We start from the raw sequence: 11,501 nt of genomic DNA on the forward strand, positions 1-11,501 counted from the left end.
GGACAGGAGAGAGATGTGAGGATGGATTGACACACACTGAGGGCCTGTATTAGTGGGTGGGGTTGACAATGTGCTGGGAAATTATGTCTAGAACACTGAATGGCATTAGGCACAGCAAAAAAAAGGGGTTGTATTCACTAGGACACGCAACAGTCAACATTTTTGCAACAAAAAAAAAGTTCTTATTGGTCCAGTTCCCTCAATGTTTCAGTCCGATTTCTTCCATTTGGTGCATAATTAATACAACCCAATATTTTGTGGCCAACAAATAAAGTAGATGAGGAAAAGAGGGCATGTAAGGACATCACCAGGGCCCATATCTACAAAGCATCTCAAAGGTGGAGTGCTGATCTAGTATCAGTTTTGAATTTTAGATCACAATGAATAAGATTGTGTGGACAAATCCTAGATCAGCACTCCTACTCTGAGATGCTTTGTGGATATAGGCCCAGGACTTCTCTACCTCAGCATGTGGAGGAAGCGGAACCAGGTCTGGGCCACACAGTCGTTGTCCATCTCTACTGGAATCAGGTTGGCATCCTCATCAGGGACTTTAAACGGGGGGAACGAGGGGCCGTGGGTGAACCGCAACAGCCTGGGTGGAAAGTCAACACACAGACAAGACACACATGCAGACACACATACACACAATTTAGTATGCCCATTTCCTCCTCTCTGTCATTGTTTTAAATTGATAGTGGTACTTCCTGCAAAATGAAATAGCAGATAGTGTTTCTCTGCTCTCACAGTTCTTTTTGAACCAACTGAAAACTTCAGAGGTTAGCTACAGTGGTGTAAAGTACTTAAGTAGTACTTTAAAGTATTTTTACTTAAGTCGTTTTTTGGGATATCTGTACTTTACTATTTATATTTCAAACTTTTACTTCAGTACATTCCTAAAGAAAATGATGTACTTTTTACTCCATGCATTTATCCTGACACCCAAAAATACTCTTCACATTTTTTTTTATTTTTAGCAGTAAAGGAAAATGGTCCAATTCACGCACTTATGAAGATAACCTCCCTGGTCATCCCTACTGCCTCTGATCTGGTGGACTCACTAAGCACAAATGCGTGTTGGAATGTGCCCCTGGCTGTCCATAAAATATTATATAATTGCCTTTTGGTTTGCTTAATATAAGCAATTTGAAATGATTTATACTTTTGATGCTAAGTATATTTTTGTAACTACATTTCCTTTTCATACTTAAGTGGTTGGAGATATCCCTCCAGTGGTGTGGGGGCTGTGCTTTGGCAAAGAGGGTGGGGTTATATTCTACCTGTTTGGCCCTGTCCGGGGGTTTCATCGGATGGGGCCACAGTGTCTCCTGACCCCTCCTGTCTCAGCCTCCAGTATTTATGCTGCAGTAGTTTATGTGTTGGGGGGCTAGGGTCAGTCTGTCACATCTGGAGTATTTCTCTTGTCTTTTCCGGTGTCTTGTGTGAATTTAAATATGCTCTCTCTACCCATTCGGTTTTCAACCACCAGAACACCTGCTTTTACACTATGATTTGACTATTAGATGTTGAATGTTTCTTATGAAAAATATATTTTTTAAATTTAATGTTTTTACCATATTAAAATGAGAGTTCAGTTCACGTAACAGTTCACGTGAGTTCAGTTCACGTGACCTTAAAAGGGACAAGCTTTTTTGACTTGAAAATGAATCACTAATCTTCAGAAATGACTGTCAGAAACAAAATTACTACGGCTTTACACTGATGGTGAAAACTCGAAATGTTGGGGTGAAGTGGGTTAAAATCCTTCTAGAAGTCACAGAGGGACATGTCAGAAAGCTGAATTTTGGCACTTTAGCAAGTCTTTATTGCAGATGTATTGAATTTTCAATGTGGTCTAAATTAAAAAGGCACTAAATGTAATATAACAGGCTTTTAAAATTCTATATTGGTGCACAATGTCTACTTAAAATATCAAAGGGAATCAAAAAGGGACTCATTTCGTGGAACGACCCCTATACTGTAGTGCTCACCGAACAAAATGGTCTTTATCTTTAATCCAACCTAATTGAACAGAATGGTACTCGAGTTTTGTATTTTTTGAGTGTATAAATAAATACCAACAAAGGAACACAACACATTGACCATAAACTCTTCCTCAGAAAGTGGGAAAGAAAAGAACGCCCAGGTTCCATGTTACAGGCCCCCAACCCCCCCAAAAAAAGTGGGTGATCATCAGTCACCTGCTAGCGTTGGTTTTCCTTAGCAATGCTAGCGCAACCGGGCCCTTCTGTTTGTGAACCTCAACCCTCTAAGCTTGGATGCCAGTCGGTTTCTCCAGCCAACTCCTTAAGAAATTGTCATGCCAAACATTGCAATGACAGCAATGGAGTTTGCAAGAGCACCAACAGATCTAAGAGCAGGTTACATCACTCTCCCAATCAGGATAAGTCAGTCACCTGGAGGTGAGGGCGCAGGCCACCCTGCTCCACTGCTCCACCACGGGCGGGTGGTGCCTCCAGTTGGCCAGCATCTCCTGAGCAGTCTTCCAGTAGGGCGGCGTGGGGAAGCAGCGGGCGCACGCCAACAGCCACACCTCAAAAAGCACCGCCATCAGCTTCTCCGCCAGCTTCTCTGCCACGCCCACTAGGCACGGGGCAAAAGAGGGAGAGGGTCAAAGGTTAGCAGGATATGTCAAGCTCATTGGGATGCTAAGAGTCATTTATGTTTAAATACTCAAATTAATATCTAGGCCATCTATTTCTAGTTACTCAAATAAAATGAATACTAGCATAACAAAAATAACATGCTTATGTAACAGTATTGCTTCTGTCCCTCTCCTTACCCCAAACTGGGCTCAAACCAGGGACCCTCTGAACACGTCGATAACTTATATTTGTCCTGTTTCACACATGTATAAGTGTGTATTATACGCATGTGTGAAATGGAAATGTATTGTTTGCATATCCCAACTCCCCCTGAGACACCCTCGAGGCACTGACAAGCCTTCTTCACGACTGTACGCATGTGGGCCAATTAAGTTCTGAGTGATTTGGACACGAAGGGATTTGAAGCTCTCAACCCCCTCCACTGCAGCCCCATCGATGTGAATGGGGACGTGCTCACCCCCCGTTCCCTGTAGTCCACGATCAGCTCCTTGGTCTTACTGACGTTGAATTGCAGAGCTACTTCTCGGTCTCAGAGAGAGTGACGTCACCAATTGAATAATACTAGCACAGGTAACTACAGTGCTTTCAGAAAGTATTCATAGCCATTGACTTATTCCACATATAGTTTTGTTACAGCATGAATTCAAAATGGATTAAACACAGATTTTATTTCTCACCCATCTACACAGAATACCCCATAATAACAAAGTGAAAACATATGTAGAAATTTTTGCAAATGTATTGAAAATGAAATACAAAAATATCTCATTTAAATAAGTATTCACACCCGAGTCAGTACAAATGACAGTTAGTCATTAACCTAATTTCTGTCAGGCAAGTCGGAACCATAGGAGCATGAAGCGGGAGAGTCTTTGTTTTGCCTTGAACACTTGTGCTCCCTACTCTCCCTGTCACTATCTATACGACCCGCTTTGGCTATCAGCTACACATTTTTGCCCTATCGCCAGCTTAGCCGACTGACCTGGTTTTGTGACTACCTCCAAATCTATACATGCTGCTTGAGTTGAGATATTTTGAAATTAGTGTGTTTCAGAGCGGAATGTTAGCGTGTTTAAAGTTTTTGGTAACATTGTATAATAACTTTCATGAATAACCCATTATACAGTGCCATCAAAATGTATTCACACCCCTTGACTTTTTACCCTTTTTGTTGTGTTACAAATTGGGATAGAATTTTAATTTTTTTTCTTCAATCTACATAAAATACTCTAATGTTATTTTTTAAAGATTAATGAAAAATAAAACAGATATATCTTGATTAGATAAGTATTCAACCCTTTGAGTCAATACATGTTAGAATCCCCTTTGGCAGCGATGACAGCGGTGAGTCTTTCTAGGTAAGTCTCTAAGAGCTTTCCACACCTGGATTGTACAATATTTGCACATTATTATTTTCTAAATTCTTCAAGGGCTGTCAAATTGGATGTTGATCTTTCCTAGTCAACCATTTTTTAAGCTGCCATATAATTTCAAGTAGATTTAAGAAAAAACGGTTTGACTTGGAACATTCACTGTTTTTCTTGGTAAGAAACTCCAGTGTAGATTTGGGGTTGTGTTTTAGTTTATTGTCCTGCTGAAAGGTGAATTAATCTCCCAGTGTCTGGTGGAAAGCAGACTGAACCAGGTTTTCCTCTAGGATTTTGCCTGTGCTTAGCTCCTTTCCGTAAATGTTGTATCCTGAAAAACTCCCCAGTCCTTAACGAATAAAAGCATAGCCATAGCATGATGCAGCCACCACCATGCTTGAAAATATGGAAAGTGGTACTCAGTAATGTGTTGTATTGGATTTGCCACAAACAAGACAAAAAGTTAATTGTTTGCCATATTTTTTTGCAGTATTACTTTAGTGCCTATTTGCAAACCCGGATGCATGTTTTAGAATATTTTCATTCTGTACAGGGTTCTACCTTTTCACTCTGTCAATTGGGTTAGTATTGTGGATTAGCTACAAGGTTGTTGATCCATCCTCAGTTCTCCTATCCCAGCCATTAAACTATGCAACTATTTTACAGTCCCTATTGGCCTCATGGTGAAATCCCTGAGCGATTTCCTGCCTCTCTGGCAACTGAGTTAGGAAGGACGCCTGTATCTTTGTAGTGACTGGGGGTATTGATACACCATCCAAATCTTAATTAATAACTTCCCCATGCTCAATGGGATTTTCAATGTCTGCTTTTTTTATTTTTACCCATCTACCAATAGGTGCCCTTCTTTGCGAGGCATTGGAAAACCTCCCTGGTCTTTGTGGTTGAATCTGTGTTTGAATCGAACTGCTTGACTGAGGTACCTTACAGATAATTTTATGTGTGTAGTACAGAGATGAGGTAGTCATGTTACTTATTATGTGACTTGTTAAGCAATTATTTACTGCTGAACTTATTTAGGCTTGCCATAACAAAATAAGTTGAATACTTACCGACTCAAGACATTTCAGATTTTCATTATTAATTCATTTGTAAAAATGTACAATTCCACTGACATTATGGGGTATTGTGTGTAGACAAGTGACCCAAAAAATCTAAATGTTATCTATTTTAAATTCAGGCTGTAACACAACAAGATGTGGAATAAGTCAAGGGGTGTGAATACTGTCTGAAGGCACTGTAGCTAGTCATTTCAAATCGGATACACTTCATTTGCTCAACAGATGCAGTCGGCGGTTAAACTGAAAAGTAGTGTAATGTGGGACTTTCAGTGCACAGATAAGTCATGTTATGCAGTGGAACAGATGTCTGATTGCAGAGTCAGTCAAACCCCTGCTATACTACACCTTTACTGGGGCCATGTTCAGACCATCTATTCCGAAGTTCTAAAAGGGCTAGGATATGAACAATCTGATAAAGGCACCAAACCGAAACAGGGAGGGACTACCTGGACATGCCCTACAAGAAACATTCATTTTCTGTTACAAAATGTTTTAAAATGTTGTGTGCCCTAATGAACATGACCCTGGGAAACCCAGTGAGATGTGGTGTGGTGAGATGAGGAGATGGGGCTGACCTCCGATGGTGGGCGGGGCCAGCAGCGTGTCGTTGATCCGGAGCAGGAAGAGCAGCAGTACCTCCCAGGTCTCTCTCACCATGGAGACGGACTCCCTGGCCAGCTTCTGTACTGCCGTCAGCACCTGCTGGCACAGTCGGATGTGGCTCAGACTGTACTGCTCCGGCCTGAGAGAGGGAGAGAGAAGAGAAGAAAGGGTGTGTGGGGGTATGAGAAGGGGGATGTGGTAGAAGAAAATAGAGAGTGTTTGAGGGAGTGTGTGTATAATTAATATATATATGAGAGAGAGATTTTTTTAAATCTGTTAAAAAAGCTGATAAATAAAATTGGTACTGGCCCATTGTCCCCCAAAAAAACATTCCATGGCGAAATAATGCTTTTTAGCCTATTCATTTGTTGAATTTTTTTTACCGGTCATGCTTATCTATGGGTTAATTTGCATAATTTTGTGGAATTAAATTGGCTCGTGTATATTCGTTATGCATCTTATGTAACACACACACAGATACAGAGCCTTCCGCGGAAAATCTGTCAGACAGGGCTTTTATAAGCCCAATCATTGCACAACAATTCTAAATGTAATCGTGTGTTAAAAATAGTTTTTTGGCCACGATTAAAAATAGCTAATATTTGTATTTCTCAACTGGTAATTGAAGTGCACTTCCCATTCGCCAGTCAAATGCATAGGCAAGGACAGGCTTCATCAGTGCATCATACCACTTTGCAATGAGAAAACATATAGCTACTTAATTGTTTGAAACCTGAACGTTTTATTACATATTATATTTTGCCTAGGCTTCAAAGTAGCCCAGGCAAAATTCTACCATATACGGACGCAATTGTTTTAGAGACTTCCAGATGCCATTGAAACCGGTAGCCTATTTCTCTCATGTTCTATTGGTTATTAACTTTCTTTCATTGTCCGGTGGCTAAATGCACATTCGCGCATTGCCTGCTGCCTTATGCGAATTGTTGCGCTAATAATGTTAAGAAACAACAGTTCATCATTTTAAGCTAAACGTTCCGATCCGTTACATCTGATTCATTCCTTAATAAAAAAAAAAAAGGGAAAGAAAAAGTGTCGCCTAGGCCTATTGGTTGTATGAATTTGGGATCTATCGTCACGCAACCGTTCCCAGAATCTTCTTGGGCCATTTCTTTCTTGTCAAGCTAACCAATAGAATAGGTAAATGTTTTTCACTATGGGAGATAGTTGATTGACATAGGCAGCATGTCCATAAGGCTAGGGAAGCTAAGCTTTCCATAAGTAAATTTAATTGCTAAAATGATATAGCCTAAATTAGCCAACTCCTGTCTATACAGAAATAAAATAAATGATTCAAAATAGGCAACTAAAGCATGATTTGGCCACAGATGATAATTCGCTTCCCCTAGCCTTTTACCTACATACATACTTTTGGTTATGTAGTGTAGTTTGGAAAGCAAATGGCTATTGCTGTAAAGAGAAGACAATGAAAAGACTCATCTGTCTTTAAGTTAACAAAATTCTCAACTTAATTGAGTGAACAACAGTAGACCTATAGCCTGTCCTATTGGCATCAGCGGAGAGCATCGGCCATATCCCAGGTGAGTGCACACTGCGCATATTCACTCTTTATCAATGTTGGGTCAGTGCTACTTAAGTTTGTTTTTGGACAATCATTTCCTCCTCCAGTTTAGATGAACGTCATATTGTATTTGTGTCTCCCCTTCTCATTGGCCTATTATATGGACAATTTATTTTTTATTGATTGTATGTCAGTGTTAGCAGAGTAGGCTACCCTGTAATTTGTCATATTTAAAAAAGATTCTGCTAATATCTCCAGTCATATAAAGTGTGGTAAAATTGCATGAAAATTTGTTTTTCCTGTACAAAGGAAGCAGAAACGTATCTGATACAGCCTATAGCCGAGGCCTCTACACTACAAGCGCTCAGCCATCTTTTTTTACGACCAGTGATTAAGTTATATTATTCGCCTAAATGATGATCCAATCTAGTCATCCCATTCTGAATAGTATGCCATTTTGTATAAATCGCGATGATACATGTAATGCTTTATTATAAAGGTGCGTTTTTATGGTGAAAATGTGCTTCCCCAAACATATAGCTTCCCCATGACTTTGCTGTTCGTTACTCATCTTGATGGCTGAGGAAAATTAAATGTGGACAGTTATTTTAACATCTTCAAAGTGTACGCTAAGGACACAAGTCATTACATCCTCTACTTGCATTTTCTGTTAAGATTAATTACCATCATCGAAATGTGATTTCAGTCATTCTGTGGGTGGACGCCCTAATCAGATTACACACCCAATGCATATGGGTCTGGTAAATTAAAATGCTGCCTGTCAAATGTCCGGTGCTACATTTTCATAACGGAAACCCTGAAGTGTATGTGTTTTGAGTGCATGCGTGCGTGCACGCTCAGCTCAACTGTGGCTGTACCTGGGTAAGAAGACGTTGTAGAGGTGTTTGAGGATGGTCTGGACGTACAGATTGGGCTCCTTTACCACCGGCTGTGGAATGGAGTCCCGGGGCGTCACCAGGGCCATCATCCAGTCTGTGTACACGTCCACACACAGCTTCACTGTGTCCCCCTCCAGGGGAAGAGTTAGGCCGTAGCACAGTACCTCCATGGTCCACTTCACCTGGAACCAGAGTCAGAGAGACAGTTATGCCCGATTCACACTATAGCTCCAAAACAAGCCAAACCAAACCGACATGTACTGGGCTGGCCTGGTAACATATCCACCATAGTTGTGCTTACTGTGCTGCAATGGACAGCGTAAAGAAAACATCTGAGCCAGCAGAGTACGGTTCAGATCAGCCCAAGAGTGAATCAGGCATTATAGGCTACCCTTCACGCTAGTGTGCCGACCCAAATCACACTGTGATGGCTCAAATATTTTATTTTCAGTGTCCAATGCAAAACGGTTCCAGGAAGTGTTGCCGGGCCAGCGCAGTACAGCTCAGCTCTGTAGAGTGAAATGGGCATTAGGCATCTACTCCCCTCTGATCCACTTGACACTGCGAATGTGACTAATTGGGGTCGAAGAACTGTTTCTGCATCCAACAATGCTACAATGTTGCCTATGCTTGGCAAGACAACAACAAGTTGGCTAAGGTAGAAACAGACAGAGGGCACCCAGGCTAGCCTCATGCAGAAAGGCCCCATTAACTATAACCCACATCAATGACAATGCTCTCTGTCCATCCCTCACCTCTTTGTCCGTCTTGAGGATGTTCTCGGTGGCCATGGGGATGGCGGCCGTCCCCAGGGGTTTGACCACTGCGTTGGCCACCTCCAACCCCACGCCTCCAGGGTACGTGTGCAGGACACTGAGGTGGCCCTGGTCACTCTGCACCATTAGGTGCAGCGAGCGCCAGTCTGAGTACATTGTGTAGCGGCTCCACTCTACTGTTTCCACCAGTCTCCACCTGCACAATCAATGAGCATAAACATAGCACATTTGCTAGGTTCCTAGTAATATGGTAAAGATGTTGCATGACTGTCATTTTGCCTTTGTGTGTGGGGAAGGAATTGGTAGGTGCAAGGCAGTACAAGACCTTAACTATTGATATTTTGACTCCAGCCAGAACTAGCTAGCTAAATGGTTGACAGTGAAAAGTGGGCGTCAATACCCGTTAGGGATAGGTAACTATCTGTATCATGGAGAAAATACATGCATTAACCTTAACGTTACTAGCTAACGTTACCTACATAGCTAAAAACCTATGCCAGCTAAATATTAGCATACGCGATGATAGCTAGGTAACGTTATGGTTCATACTTGAAACGTTATGGAAACACAGCCTGTTAGCTAGCTAGCTAGCTAGTTAACCTGAGCTAACCCCACCGTAGCAACTCGAACCAGGAAGCATCTGCAACGCTAGCTTGCTAACCTTTCTATTCCGCTCATCAATAATAACAATAATAATAATAATAACAACAACCGCTAACGGCTAGCTGATAGCACTGACATTTACCTTGCTAACCAATTCGTCGTGAAGTGACCAAAGAATCAAATCTTACCAGCTTATTCAAGTTTACCAGCTAGCTAATTCCCGTAAAGGGTAAGCTAATTTAGCATTTACTGAAAGAGCACCAGTGGTTACCTACTGTTAATAGCTAGCTAACATTAGCTGTTGCAAGCTAGCTAGGTTACGTATTGCTCAATCAATTGAAGCAAGCTACAGGAATTTTGCATTTACCTGCTCCAAGGAGAATGGTTTTCATAACAAGGTGACTTGTCCTCACAACACCAGCTATCCCAATTTAGGCATTCTCCAACAATGTCAAGGCTCGAGGACTGCTGTGCTGCTTTGGCTACACTGAATCAAGTAATGCAAAATCCTCAGCTGACTGCTGTCATTGGCAACCGGAGGAAGACAATGTAGAATTAGCGCCCCATGTGGGGAAGTCGAAAACAGGTTGTCCACATGGACAATGAGGGCTTCATTCCTTGTGAACTTTCCCTGCACTGAGAACAATCAGGTCTAAGCAACTTCCAAGTTAAATGGCTTTCATCCAAGATAGGTGCAGATAACGGCAAACACATAATTGTAGATGCCCACCCCACAAATAATAGTGGGTTGAGGAACTTCACAGGTGAATAAAATATATAGGCCTAAACTACACTGGACAAAAATATAAATGCAACATAAAAGGGTTGGTCCCATGTTTCATGAGCTGAAATAGTCAATTTACCTGGTAAGCTGACTGCAGGAATGTCCACCAGTGAATTGAATGTTAATTTCTCTACCATAAGCCGCCTCCAATGTCGTTTTAGAGAATTTGGCAGTACGTCCAACCAGGCTCACAACCGCAGACCACGTGTAACCACACCAGCCCAGGACCTCCACATCCGGCTTCTTCACCTGCTCGTGTAAGAACAGCCACCCGGACAGCTGATGAAACTGTGGGTTTGCACAACCTGTCAGAAACTGTCTCAGGGAAGCTCATCTGCATGCTCAACGTCCTCACCAGGATCTTGACCTGACTGCAGTTCAGCGTCGTAACCAATTTGTAAGTCGCTCTGGATAAGAGCGTCTGCTAAATGACTTAAATGTAAATGTAAATGTAACCAACTTGCAAATGCTCACCTTCGATGCCACTGGCACGCTAGGGAAATGTGCTCTTCAAGGATGAATCCCATGTTTACACTGTACCGGGTAGATTGCAGACAGCGTGTATGGTGTCGTGTGGGCAAGCGGTTTGCTGAGACGTCAACACTGTGAACAGAGTGCCCAATGGTGGTGGTGAGTTTATGGTATGGACAGGTATAAGCTACGGACAACGAACACAATTGCATTTTATCGATGGCAATTTGAATGCACAGAGATACCGTAATGAGATCGTGAGGCCCATTGTCGTGCCATTCCTCTGCCACCATCACCTCATGTTTCAGCATATAATGCACGGCCCCATGTCGCAAGGATCTGTGCAAAAATCCTGGAAGCTGAAAATGTCCCAGTTCTTCCATGGCCTGCATACTCACCAGACATCAAATCAAATCAAAACATATTTGTCACATGCGCTGAAAACAACAAGTGTAGACCTCACAGTGAAATGCTTACTTACAAGCCCTTAACCAACAATGCATTTTTAAGAAAAAATATTTTTAAGAAAGTATTTACTCAAATAAACTGAAGTTTAAAACAATTAGCAAAAAATAGAAGATTTTTTTTTTTTATATATATATATATATATATATATATATATATATATATATATATATAATTAAAGAGCAACAATAAAATAACAGTAACAAGGCTATATGCAGGGGGTACCGGTACAGTCAATGTGCGGGGGCACAGGTTAGTCGAGGTAATTGAGGTAATATGTACATGTA

General features: G+C 41.5%; 1 protein-coding gene across 3 annotated transcripts in view; it reads right to left on the bottom strand.

Moving 5' to 3' along the window:
• The window catches only part of LOC115166078 (ral GTPase-activating protein subunit beta), a 37,715-nt gene extending 26,814 nt beyond the window's left edge, over positions 1–10,901 (bottom strand). Inside the window, exons 1-6 of one of the 3 annotated variants that reach the window (XM_029719739.1) lie at positions 10,753–10,901; positions 8,871–9,087; positions 8,095–8,297; positions 5,649–5,815; positions 2,418–2,604; positions 464–595 (exon numbers count right to left, since the gene is read on the bottom strand). In XM_029719739.1, coding sequence (XP_029575599.1) covers positions 464–595; positions 2,418–2,604; positions 5,649–5,815; positions 8,095–8,297; positions 8,871–9,087; positions 10,753–10,805 — 959 coding nt within the window. In that variant the 5' untranslated portion in view covers positions 10,806–10,901. Of the gene's footprint in view, positions 1–463; positions 596–2,417; positions 2,605–5,648; positions 5,816–8,094; positions 8,298–8,870; positions 9,088–9,861; positions 10,015–10,752 lie in introns of those variants that run through there. The other 2 variants (XM_029719741.1, XM_029719740.1) reach the window with 2 other exon arrangements.
• Between the last annotated feature and the right edge of the window lie 600 nt (positions 10,902–11,501).

Source organism: Salmo trutta, chromosome 28 (assembly GCF_901001165.1).
Source record: "Salmo trutta chromosome 28, fSalTru1.1, whole genome shotgun sequence".
NCBI lineage: Eukaryota > Metazoa > Chordata > Actinopteri > Salmoniformes > Salmonidae > Salmo > Salmo trutta.